Source organism: Idiotropiscis lumnitzeri, chromosome 12 (genome assembly GCF_059441095.1).
Source record: "Idiotropiscis lumnitzeri isolate Australia: NSW breed Sydney's pygmy pipehorse chromosome 12, RoL_Ilum_1.0, whole genome shotgun sequence".
In the NCBI taxonomy this organism is placed as follows: domain Eukaryota; kingdom Metazoa; phylum Chordata; class Actinopteri; order Syngnathiformes; family Syngnathidae; genus Idiotropiscis; species Idiotropiscis lumnitzeri.
In genome coordinates this window covers 2,758,171-2,782,158 of record NC_142402.1, presented here as the reverse complement: position 1 = coordinate 2,782,158, position 23,988 = coordinate 2,758,171, and the positions used below count along the sequence as shown (strand labels likewise).

Below are 23,988 nucleotides of genomic sequence, written 5' to 3'. Positions count from 1 at the left end.
CACTGCGTGTGAATTTGGCTGTGCTCTAATGTGACAAGCAGGGAATCCTAAGGTCACTTCCGGAATCTTGACGTAGTAGCGGCTCAGTCTTATACACGGCTCCGTAGTGAATTGGAGTTGGAGTAAAAGCGTTTGCAAACATCTTTACATTGATTTTCAGGTTATTGATTTATCAGCGTAGGATTTTGTTAGTTTATTTTGCATAGCACGTCTCGGTATAGAAATTATTTTGGTCGTACTTTGTCAAAACTGCTGTCAATCACAGCCAGCCCAAGGCCCAACCCTCTCCCCAGTTGCCAATGGTCCTCCAGGAAATACCACTTTTCAGCGCCCTTTTATATCTTGGCAAGGGATGCAGGAAGTATCTGATGGGAGAAAGAGTAAGTACCCCTTTTAAGCTCTGGGACAGAAATAAATTGTTTGTTAACGTGACATCAAAGGTATCAGGTGCTTATCCCGTGGTGATGCAAAGAATGGAGATTGTAAACATTTTCCAAACTATAGCTCGACTCCTGATGTTGGCTTCAGTGATTTTGTATTCCTTGATGTCTCAAGCACAGAACAATGTACATTGCAACACATACAATATCACAAGATACATCATGGAAACATACAGAACTTAAATTGTTTTTCAGAACATTTCACTCAACCTTGACTAAGTGCAAATATCTGTATAACAGAAAACACATATTGCAATAGTGAAAAGCTCGAGGTGCACCTTTAATCTGCACTGTATGCTTCTGGAGATGATTCCAATTTCTGCACAACTAACACATTTCACTGATGGTTTAACAATCTGATAAATCATGATACATGACACACAAATTTTAATTTATACCTGCAGATACTGTGACAAAAATCAGTGTTGGGCTGGATGAAGCAATAGTGCGATATGTGCCTAGGCTGTAATAAACTAGACAACAAATATCAAGCATTTACAAGGACAGTATCAACCCAAGGCCTAGACATATCATCACGAATCAGTGAAAGATTTCTCACTCATTTTATGAGAAGTGTTGACTGATGACTGTAAGCATGGAATGCATTTTTGACCAGATAACATGTTACACCCAGTCAAAATCACAGAATTGTGTATCACAGGATTCACAGTGTTATCATGCAGTCATAATCAGAGGTGGGCATCGTCATTCTACCAGTGAGCTGCTGACAATATTTCAGGTTTTGTCTGAGTCGTCGTCGTCGACAGCCTAACGGCTTCGAGAATGGATTTACCGGTACTGCGTCACACACTGGAGCTGCACATCTGACAAGCAGCCAAATACAGAAAAATAAAACTGTGTTGTATGACAGTCAAGCCTAAAATCGCACTGACACACATACAGTTTTTATTTAAACAATCACCACACTGTGCGTGTGTCTGTTGTTTTTAATCTTGTTTTTTTTCCCCCAAATGGGCTCATTGAGTTTTTCCTTGCCCCCCTGGGGGAATCTTGCTAATATTTGTCAGCTGTGGGCATGTGAAGTCCTTAGAGTCTTTTCTAAGGGGAAGGGGAAGTCAACCCCCCAAAAATAATTCCAATAATATATTCTATGCGCCTTCACTAGTCTAAACATGATATTCAGATGAATATTGTGTTTGTGGAATATGAGTTAAGCAGCAAAATCCATCCATGTTTCAACTAGTGGGACTGCATAGAGCATATTCTTGTTACAAATTTTGGGGGGTTGACCTTTAAGGCAAGGGTGGGCAAACTTTTTGATTGACGGGCCACAATGGGTTCTAAAATCTAACAGAGGCACTGGACCATGAGCAGATGGATGGAGTGTTTTGGTAACCTCACCTCATCGGAGAAAAAAAAATACATTTAATTTAAATGGAAATGAACAAAAGCATTGCAACAATATATATGTCTTTGAAAAACCACAGTATTTGGGAAATAAAACATAAACAAGTTTTCTTCATTTAATTTTTTTCAAGTTTGAAAGGGTTGGATTAAAACGTTTAACGGGCCGCTTGTGGCCCCCGGGCCGTAGTTTGCCCACGCCTGCTTTAAAGGCTATATAAATAAATTTGACTTCACTTTGACTTGACTTCTTTATTTGGCTCCGTGACAATTTGCCCGGCGCCTGAGTGACGTGCAAATTCTTATATTTTGCCAATGGGGGACAGACTGGGCCCATTTGGGTCGGCTTGAAATACTGACGGGAACATTGAGAGACTGAGGGAATGCCCACCTCTGTTCAGAACAAAGTAGGAATGAGGTAGGCATAAAGTAAAACAAGTTAACAAGAATATTTCAAGTGTTTGCTTTCCGTTATGTTTACAGTAAATTCAACCGTACTCTAATAGGTTATTGAATATATTTTTCATGTGACCTGGATACATAAATATGCAATGACACGTTTTACTAAATACAATGCTCATTCTTTATATGCATGTTTTTTTTTTTTAATGTATCATGAATTGGTTAAATGACTAATTACTATGTTCAAGGTTCATTGAAAATGGAAATAAATAAATAAAAGTGTGTGTATGTGTGTAAAACAATCAAAATCTATTGTAAAATGGCTAACAATTAATCACACATGATGAAACTGCTATTTGTTGGCAATGTCAATCACCCACAAAAACTTATTTTAACATGTGTGCATGAATTCAAGTATAAACAACACTACTTTTGTTAAATGTACATTTTCAATTTACAAAAGTAGTATTAAAATTTTCATACAGTGCATAGAGCATAAAATCAGCTAGTTTTACACTTAGCTTGGTTTAGGTCAAAGAAAATGCTGTCTTAATCTTTTCTGATTGTGACCATACTTAACATTACAGATCAATTACTCCAGCACTATAGAGTTATTAAAATAAAAAATTGATTTGTGTTTTACATACTGTAATTGCAGAAGATTAAATCCAATATCTGTTATATACTAATTATTCAAAATGATACAATATTGTGTTTTGTAAAGGTACAAGTACAGTACTGTATAGTACCTTAGTTATAGATCATGATTTTATGTGTTAATCTGTTAACTGTGTCTAGCATTGCAGCTACAAGGTGCATCGCACTTAATATCTGTGGTGGGTGCCGGGGACATAAAAGCTGTTGTTTGCTTGTCACTGCTTTCAAGATGTAGGCCTAGTGATGATTCATACACAGTTAAACCTCCACTTGCCCCGTAACTGCAATCAAATTTTGTGCCTGACCAAAATTCTTTGGAAAAATGTCTTTGGCACAAATATTTGCACATTAAATTGTCAGAATGCATGACGTGAGCAGAAGACACATGTCGCCAACATACAGAATGAGATTCCAAGGTAATTCAGTACATTTTGAATTGATCAGAATCAAGAATATTTTTTTTTATTTTTGGGGCACATTTTCTTTTAGCAAGTGACAAACGTTGGGTGTGTAAGACCTGCATAATTGATAGCGTAGAATCGGATGTTCCGTGAGTATTGTTGTGTATTTTAGTTCCATCTCTTTGTGATGTTTGATAGGAAAGAGTTCTAAGTAAAATTTAGGATTAACGTTAGCTGCTTAACCTACTTACGAGCGAGCCTCTGAAATGTATATTAATTCTAGTCAGTAAATAGGTCCCTCTGCAACGTTTGTTACCCTCTTCATGTGTATCATTTTAACAAATAAGAGTAGAGTGGTTAATGTCTGTTTCTACATCGATGACAGTTGTTACTTAAAACATTGCCTGCACAGTTTACATACAGCACATAGGTTTTATGAACTAGGCAGTTTCAATCTGGAATGGACTATTTTGTTTCCATTGATTATTACTAATTCATGAAAAAAAAAATAAAACGAATTGGAAATCAACCAGCATGGAACTGACATTGGAAATTATTTTACCATGACGTAATGTGCAATGGACATAGAGTTAGGTCTGAAACTGAAATAAAAAACAACCCACCTCTGACACACACATAGGTCAGTCAAAAATGTGTTTTTTTAAATCTATTGATAATTTCTCAATTTGTAGTTATTAGTAATCACTAACTAACTAACTAACTAACTAACTAACTAACCAAAACAATTGCTGCAGAGAATAAAATCCACACTACTGTACTGTATATACATTTGCTCTTGAGACAAGTCCACTTATACAGGCTCTAACATCAATCTTAAGTAAAATATTGGAGAGTATCTCAATGTTGGCCCAATTAGCCTTGTCCAGGACATAAAACCAGAAAGTGTCCAGTCTCAGTCTTCCTTTTAACCGCTGAACATAAAAACAAATACAGTGAATCTACAGTTGTTGCTGCTAAGAAATACATACTCCCACGCCCCCGCTTGTCAATTCCCTTTTTTCAAATCATTCATCTTCTTATTTCTTCTTATTCCTCTTCTATTTATGCGGTCGTTGTTTGGATAAGAACAATAATGTTGATTGTTGATTGATCATTTCAGGTCGATTCCCTGAGTTGGGGACTCCGCCTTCTCCTTTGCCTAAAACACACATACCATGCTTTGGTCCACATTGTGAGACATGAATAACATAAGATCAATATTATGCAGGAACTTACCCTGAGTGAAGGCCGGGGAGGTCTTACTGGTCTGTCTGGCCGCACTGGCTCTGCTACAATGTTAACCTGTCTGTGGTAAATGGGTTCGAGATCATCAGCTACATCGGGACAGCCAATGTATCCACCAGCCCGGAACACAGCACCAAGATCACCCTCTAGCATCTTGTGACTAGAAGGATCAATCGAGATGCTGCAAATCTGGTTGGCGGACAGTACGGTACCTCCAACACTGATATTACTGGGTTCTAGTCCTAGCAGTTCTTCTGATGCCACGTCACTGTCTGAGCTGTTATTGGTGGGACTGATGTTAAACTCTGGCTTGAGAGTGTGCTGATTGTTGTTACTTTCAACATTAACCTCATCTTTTACCAAATCCAACACTTCCTGGTTATTGTGGCCCTCCAAATCTAGCGATTTATCATATTCATTGTTGCTGGGATTCAGTATTCCCTGGTTTTGGTGGCTATCTAAATCTAGCACTTCCTGATTTTCACTAACTTCTTGATTGCCATAGCTATCTAAATCCAACACTTCTTGATTCTCTGTACAGAAGAAATCAAGTTGTTCCAGATTACCATGGCTACAAAATTCCAGCACTTCTTGGTTATCATTTTCACACAGTTCCACTTCTTTGTCACTAATAAAGTAACAGTGTTCAACCACTTCTTGGTTTTCAGGACTACAAAGATTACAGAATTCTAGATTTTCTTTGCTTAGGAAGTTGACATTTTCACTGTTGACCGGAGATGATAATTCCAGCCCTTCTTGGTTTCTGCTTTCAAACACATCCAGCAGTTCTTGGTTATTCTTGCAACGAGGATCAAGCACTTCTTGGTTTTCATTGGTAAGAAATTGTAGTACTTCTTGATTGCTATAGTTAAAGAGTTCTTCGTCATCTTTATTGTCAAATCTACCAAGGGCCATGTTTTGCATGTTATTGGTGCAACAAGGTTCTGGCACCTCCTGATTCTCTTTTTCAAGGCTGAGTTTAAAGCCATAGGGATCAGAGTCCTGTACTATCTGGGAAGTGGGGATTTCATACTTATAGGAATAAAAGCTCAGTGGGTCTGGCTGAGAAGATGAGTGTTCTGGGTCAAAGGCCAGACCTTGATCACTGGGTAGTGGGCTCAGCTCAGCTTCATCAGGGTCTAAGAGGGTGAGACTAGAATGTTCTGGACTGAGCTTGAAGCCATATGGATCAAAGGAAGACTGACTTGTTAGTTCACAGTCAAAGTTCAGGTTGGTCTGTTGTGACTGAGGTTCAGTGTAGTGTCTATGAGAGTCTACAGAGTTACGAGAATTTGAAGGGTGTCCAGGTTCCTCTTTGATGATACTCATCCAATCTGTTACTTCTCCGGGTTCACCATCAAGAGACTGAGTGTTGTCTTTCCTGCCTGTTCTGTCCGGCACCAACAATGTTTCATCACCAAGCACTGGGACAGTGTTAGCTGAAAAGAACAAAGAGTTCACGCTAGGGTTACTCTTTCGAAACCATCAGTAGTAAGGTGTGCAAGCAATTTTAAGGATTCAAGGAATTTTACTGTCATAACAGTACACAATTACACATGCAATGGCACAAAGTGTAGTAGGCCTACCCGAGGTCCCAAATAATAATGATAATAATAATTCTCTCTCTCTCCATATATATATATATATATATATATATATATATATATATATATAATAATAATAATAATAATAATAATAATAATAATAATAATGGTGGCTGATCAATAGCCTCAATTCCAATTCTGTATATTATCAGATTGATTGATTTTGTTGATTGTATGGAGCCAAATACAGCACAACCTTGGAAGAAAACCATCTTGAGACTGAGACAAAAGCAAATACTTTTAAGATTTTGGTTGCAATGTGACAAAATGTGAAAACCTAATACCTATAATAAATTACCTTCCTCCACTTTCACAGTTGCCTCAGAGGTAAATTCTCCAGCTAGCGATCCGAGACTATGCTCTTCTATGTCAGAGGGTGGGGAGACAGCGCTCAGGACCAGTTCATACCCAGTGGGATCCGATTGTACAGAAAACTGACCCTGGGAATGCCAGCTTCGTATTGGCTCTGGGCCAAGCTCCTCAGAGGAACTCTGGATTGGTTTAAATCCGTGGCTATCTTCTGCCCCAGGGATAGTGTCAAGATCCTCTTGACTATAGCTGATCTCAATGTCACTATCTTCATCCGGAAACTCAGACTCAAAACACTGCGTACCCGTTGAAGCTTTATTTTCAGCACAGGATAGACTAGTGTCGGCCTCATCGCCACAGATCATTACTGCTCCTTCATCACAACTGACGTTTGCCTCCGGAAACAAAATGTCCGATGCAAAGGGGTCACTGCCTTTGAAAGGATCTGATGTAAATCCATCTGAAAAATCGACACTGCTAGAATCAGAACATCATATAAAGCAACCACCAGAATATCTTATTTTAGAGCATACAGCATAATATGACAGTATATAGGATAGAATATTTTAGTAAATCAGTGGTCTACAATCATTATTGAGTCACAGACCAGTTTAGATAAATCCATGCCTTTATGTGAACTGACAACTTGTGGGATTGTGTGCAAAGGCAGTGGAAGGGCATAGTTTGGGGGTGTTTGCGAAATTAAAATGAAAAAAACAATACTTTTCATTGCTTTGAAATTGATCACTATAAAGTAAATGAACATTTTATTTAAAAAAAAATCATTTATTTCTAACATTTTTAACATGATAATAAAAAAAAAACTACAGTCAACTCCTAAAAATGGCTGCACATTTAGCTGCACGTTTGGTCATCGTTGTTATTAATTTCTGTTTACTGTTCCTTCTTTCATTAATTGGCGTATTCAGTTTACCTCTACGTGCAAGCCAAAGTTAAAAGGAAAAGCTTAACTCTGATTGGCTGTAGTTGTGCCAATTTCTGCTGCTCCTGATGGAGTAAATAGTATGTACGGCAATGTTGGTATAAAACTACACTAATTTAGAGAGAAATTAAGAAATAATGCATATAAATTTTTATAAAAACTAAGCAACTCGCATCACTCCTAATCTTCTTATTGGATACTACTCTTTGGTTAAGCTAAAAGGGAAACGGAGCGGAATAGTTTGTTTTCCTGATACATTTTTTTAAAAGGCATTTCTGTCGATGAAAGTTATTTTTAATTTCTTACCGGATGAGTCTGTTTTCGGGAATAGGTCTTCATTAAATAGGTCATCTGCAAATAGAGCAAAAAGAAAAAAAAAAAGAAATATCAAAAAGTGACATCATTGATGGTGGAGACAATGAACAAATACAGTGAAGTAATTCCTCAGTAGGGGTTGAAAATCACTGAAGAAGAAGGATAGGTTCATGCAAACGTGGTGCATGGTTAAAATGTCATGTTTCTGCTGAAAAAGTAACATGAATGTTTAAAATCACGCATCATGTGAAACATACGGCCTGTCTGACAATGTGCAAAAGGGTCAGCTTGATAGAAGTCCAGTTTATTGAGAATGGACTGTTCCTTTCCTCCCCCTTGTTCCTCACTGATGTCAACTTCATCTGGATCATCTTCGAGGTTAGATCTGTCCATCTAGAGAGAAAAAAAAAGACACTTTCCTCCTTACAATATAATACTTTAACATTTAATTATTGATACGATCAACTATGCCTCATCATGCAGATTAGCATCCCTTCAGCATTATTTGATGTTGAGGAATTATGTAATCCAATACTGAACTAACCTTTGGTGAGCTGCTGCTACTGTCATCTACCTCTTCTCTGGTATCTGCTAAATTATTGCAGAAGGGAGCGCTGTTGGCTACCTGGTCACAGAAACATATACAAACGCATATCATTAAGTCATTTACACCCTGTGAGTGAGAAAGATGTGCTGTCTTCACAAAGGCTTTTTTTCCCATTTAGCCCAAGTTTAAAACCATAAAAAAAAAAAATAAGACAGATATTTTTTTATATGGTAATTTCAAGGGTGGGGAAAAAAATAAAATATTCAATGCTACCAGGCCCTGTGTAGAAAGAGTACTTGCCACCCTGGTTGAATCATGAATTCACTGTGGCAAATTACATGTTTTGAAAGATGAGTTCATTTTCACAGACGACACCCTAACCTTAATACCTCCAGACTGGTTTAATCAAGACACAAATAAACAGAACATGTCTGACAAAATGAATTAAGTCAAAAGATTGAAAAAACATTGAACAGAACACCACAATCCAAACATCTAATGCTCTGCAAAGGGTTACAAGACCATTTCTAAAGCTTTGGGACTGCATCAAACAAGGTGAGAGACACGATCTACAAACCGAGACAACATGGAACAGTGCTGGTTTCCAGGAGTGGTCGGCCTACAGAAATAATCCCAAGAGATAATCAGGAGGTCACAAAGGAATCCGGGACAACATCTAAAGAGCTGCAGGCTTCCCTCGCCTCAGTTAAGGTCATGACTGAACAATAATGAAGAGAAACTAAAAAATCTCAAACATTCATAGTCAATTTACTTTTACAAAGACCAGTATCTGAATAATTTCGAAGACGGTTAGGAGAATATTTTTGATGCGATGAAAGTTGACATCTTTGTAAGTTGTGTGACTCGTTACAGCATTTCAACAAAAGAACATCAAAGCAACAGTCAAACATAGTGGTGATAGTGTGATGGCCTGGTGCGGTTTTTCTGCCTCAGGAATGAGATGACTAATTATGGTTGGTGCAACCATGAATTCTGCTCATTACAAAAAAAAATCCAGAGGAAGAATGTTCAGTCATCAGTTTGTGATCTTAAAATGAAGCATACTTGGGGGGCATGGATCAGTGGTAGGGTGGTCATCTCCTAACCCAGAAGCTGCGTGTTAAATCCTAGGCCCTTGTGACCATTTCGAACAGTCCTTGTGCAACATACCGAACTCCCCCAGTTGCTCCAGATGCTGCACCATCAGCAGGTGAATGAGGAGTCAGTGTGAAGCGCTTTGAGTTCCCTTTAAGGTGAAAAAGCACTATACAAGTCAAAGCCCATTTGGGTCAAAGATTCAAAATACGTATACCAAGAAGTTAACTTCCGGATAGCTTAAAAAGTAAAAATTAAGTATTTAGCGCGGCCTAGTTGAAGTCCAGTATACATCCCAATTGAAATGCCATGCTATCGAAAACTGTCCAGTGTTGCTGAATTAAAGCAATGTTGTGGGACAAAATATCGCCACACAAATTTGAAACACTCATTGCCAGAAAGAAAAAATGCTTGATTGTGGCCCAACTGGTGATTAGGTTAAGGGGGGAAATACGGTAATGTGTAGTTGTATCATAATTATTTATTATTCATATGAGGTGCTACCATCAAGCACAGATTTTTTCCCCTTTGATGAATGTCACGGCCAAAACGCTGAAAACAGTCCACAGCGGGTCAACACGAAGGGACAATAAACATCATATGACAAAACAAATGACAAAAAAAAACAAAAAAACAGCAGAGTCTTTGAAGACGACTGCCAACTTGAGGTGCCATCCTGAATCCATACCATTAATCATAAAATGATATATAATACATTACAACTAATACAATTTGGAATTTGAAAGTGGCTTTTTCGAATTGATAATGTAAAACAATATACAATTGCTTTTTATGCAATTTATGAAATCAACTCGGCACACAACAACTTTGCAATGATGTTACCAGAAAGCACTTGAAGAACTCTGTATTAAAGCAATTTACCATAATTAGGTCAGCGTATGCAGGCAGCGATTGGCTCCTTCCCCATGGTCTCATTGGAAGTGGTTCATCCTCAGTGGTGTCTGCAGGAGATGTTGAACCATCAAGCTGGCTCTCTGGAGTGACTGCACCACCTGACACAGAACAAAGCGTGTGCTCTTCCTGCATGGATGACACCAGTGACTGTTTTTGGTGTTGACCAATATTACAATGTCATCAAAACAACAATAAAACGGTGACAAAAATCAGTACATTACTCATTGAAAGTCAAAAAACTAAAATGAAGTCAATTTCACTTACTTTAATGGAATGAATAAGTCACTGACACCTCTCTGATTTCCAAAAAGGATTCAATAACAAAAAGCACAAAATACAGAATTGCTCAATAAATTCTAACCTAACCATGATCTCCTGTGCTAGTCCTACTCCACCTTTTATTCATGCATATTCTCATATTATTGACTTAGGGTCGGGGTGTCAAACTAATTTTTGTTGGCGGACCACATCGTAGGTATGGTTTCCCTCAAAGGGCCGTTATGACTGTGAAAACTTAAATGTATGATCGCCTATCACATACACACAACACATTGATGGGAAGCTAGTTTTAAAATCAGTAGTAATTGTTTGTTCAACAATTCTTCAATGTATTTGAAAAGGGGAGGATTGGAAACAAATAAATGACAATATCTCATATCTCAAGGTCGCTAAAAGTGAAGAAAATGTGCTAGAAACAGGAAGTTGACGCACATGATTTGCCCTTTGCGAGCCAGAGCCTTGAGTTTGACACCTGTGACTAAGTGTACCTTACTTTTACATGTTTTGTTCCGTAGAAAATCACAAAGTTGAATGCTTATTGTTGAGATTTTATGTGCTAGACCAGGCATCACCAAATGGCGGACCGCGGTCCGGATCCGGGATGGTTCGGACCGGACCCATGGCCAATCTATGATGAATTTTTTTCCGGGCGCATTCGCAAACGTTGGCGCTGCAATTCTAGTAAATACGGAAAAGGCGTCACTGATTTGAGCCAATCAAATCTTTTGTTTACGATCCACTGCCAATTGCGCAGCAGACTGGAAGAGAGTGCTGCTGACAGTATGCCTTGCTAAAGATTTAGCAAGGTCGATGCGTCTTGTTTTAAATGAATGGACGGAGAAATTTAGTTTCGATCTGGCTGCAGCCATTTCAAAACCAGTGTGCATCATATGCTCCGAAACTGTCGCAACATTGCGAAGCGCCACTACGAAACAAAGCACCGCCCTTTTGTGCACAGTTATCCGCTGACGTTTGAGGTGAGCGCACGCAAAAACATCGAACTTCGAGTGCAGTACAACAGATTTTTACATTTTCGTTTACATCCCAGCGGCATGCAAACGAATATTCAGTAAAAGTATCATGGATTTTGGGGAAACATAAAAAAACGTTCAAGTGATGGGGAAGTTGTGAAGGAGTGCTTAAATGTGGTTGCACAAACATTATTTAAAGGAAAACACAAAACCCAGATGTGTGAAATAATCTACCAAATCCCAATGGCCCTGACTCCGTTTCAACCCAGATTTAAGTCACTGGCAGGGCAGTCACAAACTCATTTTTCTCATGAAGAGAAGTTTAAAAAATATTCAAAAGAAAAAGTCGTGTCAAAGCTCATTTTGAATTAGTTTTTCATGAGGACAGCCATTTTTATTGGTTGTGTACTGAACATGTTGACCTGGTTTACTCGGATAATTAGGCTTTACGTTTTTTTTAGGCTGATAACTCTTTGATTTAAAAAAAAAAAAAGGTCAAAGATGTTAACTCAATGCTTAGCACTTGATATATTTCTGCAGGAGGTATTTTACTGTTTTTTTCTGGATGTGGCACCCTTAAATTCCTGGAGCCACATTTTCTTGAATGTGAAATAAACGCATTATATTTGTTTGACTGGCAAAGGTGTTTAATGGGAACGTTGCTAAATATTTAGTATGTAAGTGCGCTCTGTTGAAAATGACTAAATATTGAAACGATATAAAAATGTGAACATCGGCAAGACATTTTGGGAAGTTGGACTTTGGTTCAGACCTTTTAATTGGAAGAAATTTTCGTTGTGGACCTCTGTGACTTTTAATTAAATACCTCTGTGCTAGACCAACACAAAGTAGCACACAATTGTGAAATGGAAGGTGTCAGGACCGCTTTCCAGCCTCGGACTTTAATGGTGGTGTTTCGACCTATGAGTTCCGCCTCCACCTCCAACCTCCGAGTGTTGCCGGTCTGGACCGGCCCGTTCTCTGGGACCTCAGGCTGCTCCTCTCGGGGGTTGGAGCACGCGGTGGAAGCGTCCGCGGACTCACAGCACTCATCGCGGCGAGCGGGCGACCCTCGACGGTTGGCCCGACGGGGGCAGGCGACCGCTCGGTGACCCTGGAGACCGCAGTAGAAGCACGCCCCGGAACCACGGCGTCTCTCTCGCTCCCGGTCGTCGAGGCGGCTGGCTCCCAGCTGCATCGGCTCGTCGGCTGGCAGTGGCTCGGGCACCAGGTAGCGTGGCGGCTCGTGGCGTCGCAGCTCCAACCCTCGCTCGCGGCGGCGCTCTCGCAGACGATTGTCGAGCCGGATGGCCAGGGTGATGAGCTCCTCCAAGGTCTCGGCGTCGTCTCGCGCCGCCAGCTCGTCCTTGAGGGCGGAACTCAGCCCTCTCCGGAACACCGTCCGCAGGGCGCAGTCGTCGAAGCCACTCTCGGCGGCGCGAACCCGGAAGGCGATTGAGTAATCCGCTACCGAACGGGAGCCTTGCGTGCAGTCCAAAAGTTCGGCTCCTGCTTCCTTTCCCCGAATCGGGTGGTAAAACACCCTCTCGAACTCCGCAATGAACGCGGGGAAAGAAGAGCGGATTTCCGGGCGCGCGTTGCTCACAGCCATTGCCCAGGCGCTAGCTTGGCCAGTCAGGAGGCTCATCATGAACGCTACCTTCGCATTATCGTGAGCGTAAGTAAGGGGCTGCTGGTCAAAGATCAGCCGGCAATGATGGATAAAGGGACCGCATCGGCCGGGTTCTCCGCCGTAGCGGTTGGGATGGGGCAAACTGGGCTCTCGGAATGGCATGCCCGCGACCGGTTGCCCGGTCGGGGCCGCCACGGGGGTCGGGGCGACAGGGGCTGCCAAGGTGCCCAGATGGGCACCGAGGCTCGTGAGCTGGTGGTTCAGCTGGCCGACCGCATTCCGGAGCGTCGCGGGTTCGGACGCCTGCTGCCCTATCATGCGTCCTTGACTGGCTATAGCTGAAAATACCTTCGCTGAGTCAGCGGGATCCATGGTCGGACTATTCTGTCAGGACCGCTTCCCAGCCGAGGCTGGAAAGCGGTGGAAGGTGGATCCTTAATCGCAGACTCAGGAGGAATTGATTGACAGGATGTTTATTGGAAGCCGTCAAGCAATACACAATAATCACTATGAAGCAGTATCTATAAATTTAGTAACCGCAAGGGTTCTATGAGTACAGCCGCCGGAGAGGCGAAACAAAAAACGCTGGGAGACCGAGTCACTCCAGGAAAAAATAAGGAATCAACAGAAAACGCTTGCAACGCAAGAAACCGAAAACGATGCTTACCACGAAAGGGTGAAGACAAAATCCAATTGAAAACGATAAACTTAAAGCGAGCCGAATAGTAGCTGGGGAAATTCAAAACATGAAAACGCAAACAACAGAACAAGAGCAAATCGCGAGCAGAACAATCTATGAACGAGAGCATGAGCAATAGCATGAGCAACGTGGAACAATAGTCCGACGCGGGTATGTCCGCGTCGGCTGCTTAAGTAGTCCAATGATTAATGTCTTAATGACATTCAGCTGTGGCGATCGGGAGCGCGTCTCGCTCGTGGCCGCTTCCCGGAGCGGAGCCGCCGGGCCACGCCCACTTGCTGGAGACGCCGCAGACGGATCGTGACAGAAGGAAAATTATAGAAACCTACAGTTTTCAAAATCTAGTGTGGACTTGTCAGGATAATTATTGTATCGACTTATTGCATGATATATTAAATGGAACTTGATTTTTTTTTTCCAGACTCGTAGTCTCTAGTAATTTTCATGCACGTTTGTTTGTTTACATACGCTATCAGCAGTCACTAAAGATGATTCGTTCCATATTCTGTCTGTAACGTTGCTTGCCATTTGTGCGAGTAGGCGCTCACACGCACATGTAAATATTAGCGGTGGAACAGCTTCTGAAAACAGTTCAAACGGTTCAGTTTAACTGTTTCAATACCGTTTGCATGTGTCCCGTCTGTTCATAGTCCCTCACAACTCCTTATCTCATTTATTCATGAGGCGCAGCAGTGTACGCGAGCATTAATGGCAGCCAAAAAGCAATAGGTTAGCCGGCGTAACCGCGTATTAGGTTAACAGCGCAATTTTGAATTGAATTTCATTAGAAAATTCTCGTTATTACTGTTGAAATGATTAGTACTACTCAAATACAGTATAACTGTATTTTCCATATGTTATGCAGATTGTGTAAAAGATTTCATTTTTTTACGTTTTTCAGAAACGGGTCCGTCATCATTTATGCATAAGCATAGTTAGAGGCAACGTGTGTCATCATGCAAATGGAAACAATATGCCAGATGTTTGTACATCTGTAAAATTCCCATGGGCTATCGAGTCTTCACAGTCCACTCATACGTTCCAGTGTTGGTACTGTGCAACCCCAAAGAATAACTCAGATGAAGATCCAATGCATCCATTCAAACTTAACACAGGAATATCCCTAAGATAACACATCAATTTCCAGGAGCTAAGAGACAGACTTCACTGTGGGAGCATCTCCTTTCTCAGAGAAACAAGAAGCTCGTAAAATAATTGAGATCAACTCAAAATTACATCATCAAACTCACTCGTTTGCTTGTAGTCTAAAAATAAACTGTTGAGGAACATGAACAGGCGTGATTCAGTGTTTTGCCAGCGTATCTCACAAATTGATTTAAAAAAAGAATGATGTGAGTTAACCAAAAATAAAAATAAATGCAATGACGCAAGAAGACATTGTTGATAAAAAGGACAGGTCACGTCACTAGTTTGGCAATATCTTGGGATATATTAAGTGGTTGGAATGTGTTGAAATTGATTTGATATTTCTATGTGACTGAGATGAGCCAGAGATGCCCATCCCTACTGGTCATACATCAAATAAACACTTTGTCCCGTACCTGCAAGATTTCTTCATAAGACTGTCTAATGGAGTCTTGGAGAGGACAATTCCTCTCTCCAGCCTCCTCCATCTTCCTCTTGGCCTGTTTCACCTCCTCTTTGAGCTTCCTCAGTCTCCATCTAGCTCTAGCAAGCTCTCGCTCGTACTCCTCAACCTGGCTCTCCCTTTTAACCTCTTCAGCTTGCAAAGACAGGATCTGGAAAGTACAATCATTGGCAGTCAGGTGTATACTCATTAAAAACCTATTGTGCAATATATATATATATATATATATATATATATATATATATATATAAGTATAAATCCATGAATTAAGCAGGACTGTCCATTGATTTGTGATACCTGTTGACTCTCTTCATAGCAAAGCTGTCTGATAGATTTTATTTGCTGAATAAGCTTCTCTTTGTGTTCCTCCAATTTGACCAATGTCTCCTCGAGCTCCTTGCGGTCTGACTGCTGCTCCTGCAGCTCCAGATTCTCCACTGTTACCGCATTCTCAAGTTCCTACAAATAGAAAAATAAATGCACATTTACATGTTTTGAGCATCTGGGCATTACATTATATGAAATGATGAAATGGCAAAGTAAAAGTAAATAAAATGTCAACAGTCATTTGAGGTTGAGTGAGCGTTTTTGAATGGCTACAATGAAATGAGGGAGGTGATGAAACGATTAAGCGTTTTCACTTGATATACTGTTGGAAGTTAGTCACCAAATGAATGCAAATTTCCAGGGAACAAACCTTTAATTAACTGAATGACTCAATGTGTGTTCGTTTTTATATTCAAGAAGGAAAATGTCAAATAACTGATCCAAGATTTGTTCCGATAGTTTAAATTCTTTGGAGTTCAGGACCTCATACAAGTAAGATATCTTGGCCAAGTTTCCTGTTCTCGCGAGAACCTGCATCAATGATGCAGTCAGGAAAATGGCGCTCTAGAAATCGGCCCTCACATTTATATGATTCTCACTTGACTAGACTAGACTAGACACTATACTTTTTCTATCATAGGTCAATGTTGTTTGAAATCTCTCTTCCTCTCGTCCTCCGTCACACGGGTCCAAGGCCACGATCTGGCCCCATGGCTTGTCCCAAGACCCAAGGTCTTCTGGGAACCTGCAAAACCTGCAATCTTGTCTTTGTGTTTGTGTATGTGTTCAGATCTCTAAATGTTGTGCTTGTGTGTGCTTAATTGATGTAGTAAAATGTGACGTGCGGTCATTTGGATATGCAGACAGTGCGTGTGTGTGGTGCAAATGCGGAGTGCAAATGATGAGTCTCTGGAATTCAACACATTTGAACTAAGTAATATATGAATCTATATGAGAATAATATAAAATCAGTAAACACGATCACGTCATTACTGTGCACAATACTTCTCGTTTCATTTAATCAATGCTTTTGGTTTAATAAATGCTTAACACCTTTAGCAAATATGAAGCAATTCATGATTGACATTCTGTCATGTAAACGCTAAAGAAAATGTCATTAACATAATCCAATCCTTCAACACATATCAAATAATTATATCTAATATAAAATTTCATTTTGATCCAATAATAGTTATTAGCTATCATTGGCACTAGCATCCACTAAAATATGGGTAGATGTATTGTTGTCTGGCAAGACTGACTGATTCAAGTTAAGGCAATGTAACAAAGCAAGGATATTTCTTAAACACCATATGAAATATGAAGGTTTGGGCATAACTATACTAAGCTATATCCTTTGGTTGTATATTTTCAGGAGTTGCAGAACACAATCAATCAATACAACATTTCCGAGCTATAAAAAAATATAATCATAATAATAAAAAAATAAACGATTAAAACATTTGTGCCAGAGTCAAATATCCATACATTATTCTTCATCTGCATTACAAACATATGTAATGTACAGTATGAAGTTTCTTTCCATCATAATTTCCCCTGAAGTAGTTCCCATGTGTCAAATGTTTCAAGATTGAGCCGACGACCACGTCACATAACAGCATGCATAACACAAGAGCATCATGGGAAATGAAGTGATTGCCAAATTGAAAATGGTACCTATATGCAAAGGACATATGGCTACATTATTTATGTTGACAGATGCAACAAAAATAGGAAGGCGTGCATCGTTAAACAAAATAACATTTTAACATGGACGAAAAAACAGACGCACACGCACGCACGCACACACACCAGCGCAAGGTGCTGCGGTCTTCTTACTCTGATCTCCGATGACTTGCTGAGGACTCTCTCATCCGTTTCCACGACGTCAGTTTCCCTGGGAGTCGACCAGCACAGAAGACAAGAGTGTTTAAGGAGTGAGGAAAGGGAGCTTTCATTCTTCCAGTTAGCTTTCTCTCCATCATGTCTCCCTTCCCAAGAGCCATCTAATTTATCCTGCTGCACTGCTGGCTCCTCCATTGCTCGCAGTCGCTCCACTGCAGAGGAGGCGGAGCTACATCTGTCAATGTGGTCGTCGAAGCAAGGATGCACACTGCACCAATGTGAGCCGGGTGAGTCAGAAAGAGCAACGGTAGAGTGGGCGTACCCGCTTCAAAGGAATCTATTGATTTAAATTCATTCTTTCTCGCTCCATCACATTCCTCTCTTCACAGATCAATTGGCTCCCCCTCCAAAGACCACCCCCTCCTCCATTATTCACTATTGCAGTGTTCAGCATTAGGAACAGGGCCATTCATAAAAATCACACAGAACACACTACATGGGTGAATATTTTGCCAGCAGACCAATAATAATGCTGCTCTCACAAACAAATACGGGGTACTGCTGCAGCATAAACGCAGAAACAGAAATTGTATTGGAACAGAATAGTTACTTGAATAAATAGATTAATTAACTAATAGGGCTGTCAAAATCAAAGCATTGACTCGAAATTAATTAGATTTTTTTTTAACGCAGTTAAATATTTTAACTCAGTTAACACAGTTTTATTTACTTCCAAAATAATATTCATATCTTGCAAATAAATGTTGCAACTGTTAATTTGATTTAAAAAAAACAGCCAGCAGACAAAAGCAAAAAAAAAAAATCACCTGGATTTGATCAATGAGTCTTATTTCTTTGAATTTTAAACCACGTCTTCACGAAATTAAGTTGATTGGTTACAAGTCAAGAAAATGTTCTTCAATCTCATTTTCTTCGTCACTTGCAAGATGAAATCAAACTTCCCTAAGGCAGGCAAAACTTCCACATCATAGTATTTGATGAAAACAAATTTTACCTCATAACTTGGTTTCCAATGGAGTATATTGCTTTAAAAAAGCTGTTAGAAAGGTTCCTGAAGTTGAAATTTGTCATGGTTTTGTGTGCTTCTGTGATTGGAGTCGCGTCGGTGCCGAGCTCTCGCGAGAAGCGCCCGCATACGGGTTACTGACAACTGCCTGTTGCGCAGCAGTTGTTAGTCGACCCACCAGCATGTGATGTCTTTTGATGCCTCAGTGGTCATGTCGTTCTTTACCTCAAGTGAGTACACTGGTGTATTTATTTGTTTACATTGTTTATTCATCGCGCCGCATCATGTCTACTCCTGTTTAGTCCGGTTTGTCGTGATTCACATGCTCACTGCTTCACACGCTCACCTGCCGCATGTGCACTTGCACACTAGCTCACACTCTCACTAGCTCAAATGCATTCCTGCATGCATGAGTCCATCATCGCCTAATTTCCATCTGTGCCCATGTTTTGTCCCCCTGTTGCCTGTGCCGTTACATGTTGGTTGAAGATAAGCCATTAAAACTGCCAACCCACATCTTGGACTCATCCTTGTGTTCTGACCGACACCCGGGGGTGAAAAGAGCATCTCCCCTTTGAATCAAGTCACAGATACAGTCCAACCTAGGCTCTCCAACACTGTGGCCCTTCGAGCCGGATGCTCTCTTTACCCTTGATCAACATGGAGTTCGAAGATTGTGGAGCACGACCGAAGCGTCAGACACACCCCCCCCCCACCCACTTAGGCAACTACCATGTCCAATATATTGGGCACAGGCATCAAGACAGGCATCTGTACGAAGAGGAGTGGCTATCTCATGAAGAGGGAGCAGCCAAGACGACACCCCCTCACTTCACCCCCACTCCCCATACGGATCACCACAGGCGGGATGCTGACCTCCACGAGGCGGACCTGTACCACCCAGTGCGGAGGATATACAGTCCGGATTCCCAGCTAGGCCACCTGCAGTATCCAGAGGGAGATCCCAGAGAGGAAGTCCGAGAACCACACTCTCCCTATCCTGTGCCGCACAAACGCGCCTTGAGAGACGACATACAGGACATCCATGAAGAGAAGGTCATGTTACATCAACCACAGCAAGCCCTTCATTCCAATGAAGCTGCACTCCACGAAGTTCAGGCTGAAATGAGGAGGCTCACCAACACAGTACTCAGTCTTCAGCAAGCTATGTCACACTCCGTCAGCAGTCATGACCTCCGTCCCGTCCACTTGGTAGATGAAGAGGACTGGCCTGAACCCCCGCCATGCCCTGACACAGCAGACTGTGACAACCCGCCGACTCCAATGATGACTGAGCAAATAGAAGAGCTGATTTCAGAGTTACATCGGAGGAAGAGACAAGCCTCTAGCCACTGCCAGTCACGGTCAGCAGTCAGCCGTTGCACCGCCAATCCCAGCGGTTGAGCGCAGAGCCCGGCCACCGTCATTTAGCTTCCTCTTCCACTGCGTCACAGCACTACAAGTGGAGTAACAGCTTCTCACCTTCGCAGCACCTCCCAACAATCAAGTGGGCGTTACCCCAGAGGCCAAAGCATCCAGCTGCTACGGCTCCACCGCCACAACTCCAGCACCAGCCTGCGTACCAGCCCCCACCGATTAGGGCTACACCTTATGCCGCAGCTTATGCACCTCAGCAGCCTCCAAACCTCCACCCGCCTGCGCACTCACAGCATCTACCTCCAAGATGTCCATTCTATGCTGCGACCTGTACTCCTCAACAGTCAACGTACTTGCCAGCACCCACACAGCAAAGCTACGGGACGCCAAGACAAGGCTGGGAGACTCTAGCTCCACGGCACCAGGATCCACCCGTCACCACTAAACAGAGCTACAAAGGGCCACGCCTCTCCATACCCTATTTCAGTCACCGTGATCCATGTGAGTTTGCACGCTTGAAGATGGCTTTAGAGAACCTCTTACCAGTGGGAGGGACAGAGCTCTTCAATTACCAAATCCTGGTTGATCATCTGAAGTTAGAAGAGGCCAAGTTGATTGCAGATTCCAACATCAACTCACCTACGCCTTACAGAGACACCATGTTAGCCCTCAACGAGAAGTTTGGTCAGCCCCACCAAATAGCTCTCAAGAAAATAGCAAGTGTCCTTGACCCACCCGATGTTCGTCGCGGCGACACCGCAGCCTTCGAACGGTTCGCCCTTCATGTCCAAGCATTGGTCGGTCTCCTGAGGACATTGGGCACCGCCGGCGACGTCGAACTCCGCTGTGCCTCTCATGTGGTGAGACTGCTCAGGAAACTACCTCCAGAGCAGCGAGCAGACTTCCGTCGGTGCACCTTCCGACAAGCAGGCAACCTTCGCACTCTGCTTGATCTGGCCCAGTGGCTCCAATATGAATCATGGTGTCTGGACTTCGATGGGCCAACAGCATCCAAAGGAGAAGCAAGCATCCAAATCCGAGAGCCGTCAAGGACAGCGGACTGTTTCCGTTCTCCACGGCGCCAAGAGCACAGAGAACAGCGCACCGGTGAAGGACTCACCGGGGAAGAAAGGGAGGCCCAAGCCCTACTGCCCTTTCTGCGAGAATGAGGAGCACTTTCTTAGTCAGTGCGCCAAAGTAACCAAGCTGAGCAGAGAAGAACTCACAGATGGGATAAAGAACAACAAGAGGTGCTGGCGCTGTGCAAGGCATCACCAAGCAGCCCAGTGTGATCTGAAGAAGCCCTGCAGCCTGTGTCAAGGAAAGCATCTACAGGTCCTTCATGAAGTTAACAACACACAACATAGACCTTCGAACAGCGAAACCAGTCAGCAAGTGAGCCCCACTACTGAAGTCCTGTACGTCGACCGCCCCCAAGAGGGAAACAGGGTCTTACTGAAGGTCGCTCAAGTGCTTCTTCATCAAGGCAACCGCACCATAACTACCTATGCCATCCTGGACGACGGGTCACAGAGGACAATGCTCCTGTCAGCAGCTGCCCGGGACCTGGGCATACAAGGCACGAGGGAGGACCTCCCACTGCAAACCATTCGACAGGATGTTCAGACTCTCCGTGGCTCGACGGTGTCTTTCCGCATCTCTCCCGCTGCTGACCCCAAGACCAGTTTCAAAGTCTCCAAAGCCTTCACTGCAATACACCTTGGTCTGGCAAACCAGGCCTACCTGATGGATTGACTCCAGCGGAGGTACCCTCATTTGGTTGGGTTACCCATCAAGCCCTTTCACAATGCCAGGCCATTGTTGCTTATTGGGTCCGACCACCCACACCTGATTACCGCTGTCGAGCCAATCAGACGGGGCACTCCAGGTGGACCCGTAGCTCTCTGTACCAGATAAGGCTGGGTCCTCCATGGTCCAGCGAAGGTCATCCAGGACCCCTTACGTCCACAAGAATGTTTGTTGACAACAGTATCCCCAGTCGATACAGAACTGTTTAGACACGTCAAAAGACTCTGGCAACTCGACACTCTTCCCTACAGAAGCGAGAAGATCGTGACGAGGTCAAAGCAGGATCAAGCAGCTGTGGCCCTGCTCGAAGAAAAGACCATCCGCCTAGAGGTGCACGGGATCCTTCGCTATGCCACCTCCCTTCTGCGTAAACGAGACATGCCTATTCTCCGCGCCCCGAAAGAAGCCGTCATCCCGAGTCTGTGGAGCACAGAACGACGACTGGCCAAAGATCCAGAGCGTGCCAAGGTCTACGGCATCGAGATCCAGAAGCTGGTGGATGCAGGCTCCGTCTCCAAGTTAAGCCATCAAGAAGTTAACCAAGAGAGAGAACAGTGGTACATTCCGCACCACATGGTGATCCATCACGGCAAGAACAGAATCGTCTTCAACTGCTCTTATCGGTATAGAGGCCAGAGCCTGAACGATTCACTGGTGCCTGGACCCACTCTCTGAGCATCGCTTTTGGGAGTGCTGCTGCGCTTTAGGGAACACGCCGTCGCCCTTACTGCAGACATTAAGGGGATGTTCCATCAAGTCCACCTACTCCCTGCTGACCGTTCCCTCCTTCATTTTGTCTGGCGTGACATGATCAAAGGTGACCCTCAAGAAGTGTACGAGTGGCAAGTTCTTCCCTTTGGCACCACTTGTAGCCCCTGCTGCGCTACATTTGCCCTGCAACGCCATGTAGCCAAACATAGCCAACCAGAAGATGACGTGAGGTTCTCCATTGAGAGATGTTTTTATGTGGACAACCTCCTGCAGAGTCTTCCAACTCCTCAAGAAGCCAGTCGTCTGGTGGACAGATTCCGGACGCTCCTAGCTGCTGGCGGATTCGACCTACGGCAGTGGGCAAGTAACATGCCGAGTGTTGTCGAACACCTACCCAAGCAGGCAAGATCAGACAGCTTTGAGTTCCATCTTCCCCACGACCAGGCAGACTCCCCTGAATCCACGCTAGGACTCAGCTGGCACTGTCATACGGACACGATGAGTTACAAACACCGACATATCGAGTATGGTGCGCCAACGCTGCGGAACATCTACCGTCTTAGCCAGTCAGTACGACCCCTTAGGGTTCCTGATCCCATACACCACTCGAGCCAAAATGCTTGTCCGACGCCTCTGGGAGAAGCACAGAGGCTGGGATGATCCTCTTCTCCCCCAAGCATGGAACAGCTGGGAAGAAGAGTTAAGGTTCCTCCCTCAGGTCACCCTACCAAGAGCCTACCTACCTGCTGAGGTAGATTCGTCAAGTGTCACACATGAAGTTCACGTGTTCTCGGATGCAAGGGCAAGTCCACCTGTCTTTCCTTCTTGCACGCACGCACAGGAGCCCAACTAGCCAAGCTCGTCAGGAGGGAGCTCACGCTGAAGATTACACAGACAATCCTGTGGACTGATTCCACCACGGTTCTGACGTGGCTGCAGTCGTAGTCCTGCCATTTCAAGGTCTTTGTTGGCACTAGAGCTGCAGAGATCCAGGAACTCACCAGCCCTGATGCCTGGCAATATGTAGACTCAGAGAGGAATCCTGCGGATGATATCACAAGGGGCAAGAAACTGCTAGACCTTGTGAAGCCCAACCGATGGAGTCAAGGACCTTCATTCCTTCTCCAACCCCCAGAAGATTGGCCAGTCCGGCCTAGGCTTGATAATGACGACGATACCTCAGAGCTAAGGAAGTCTGCCTTCTGTGGAGTCACTACAGTCCCGGTCAGCACCACAGATGCGACGAGATATGACACCTGGGGGGACTTGTTACACGCTATAGTGCAGGAGATCAGAGCATCGGTCCTACTGCTGAAGATTACCGAAGGGCAGAGATTCTCATCCTCAAGCAATCCCAACGTGACAGCTTCCCAGACGAGCTGAGGCTCCTGAAGGCTGGCAAGCCTGTTTCATCCAGCAGCCGACTACTCACCTTGTCTCCTGAGATGGATGAAGAGGAGGT

The 23,988-nt window shown here is 43.1% G+C and overlaps 1 protein-coding gene across 2 annotated transcripts; it reads right to left on the bottom strand.

Moving 5' to 3' along the window:
- Nucleotides 1–518: 518 nt before the first annotated feature.
- LOC148325174 (uncharacterized) lies at nt 519–17,917 on the bottom strand. Of its 2 annotated transcripts, none has more exons than XM_088311876.1 (10): nt 17,570–17,917; nt 15,728–15,889; nt 15,384–15,581; nt 10,206–10,364; nt 8,226–8,306; nt 7,939–8,074; nt 7,673–7,717; nt 6,413–6,883; nt 4,502–5,949; nt 519–4,424 (listed from the first exon to the last, which is right to left on the bottom strand). In XM_088311876.1, exons 1-10 carry the CDS (start codon nt 17,795–17,797, stop codon nt 4,377–4,379), a joined length of 2,976 nt encoding a protein of 991 aa, XP_088168002.1. In that variant the 5' UTR covers nt 17,798–17,917; the 3' UTR covers nt 519–4,376. The 2 variants fall into 2 exon arrangements, with proteins under 2 accessions (XP_088168002.1, XP_088168003.1); XM_088311877.1 differs by having other exon boundaries at nt 17,597–17,913.
- Between the last annotated feature and the right edge of the window lie 6,071 nt (nt 17,918–23,988).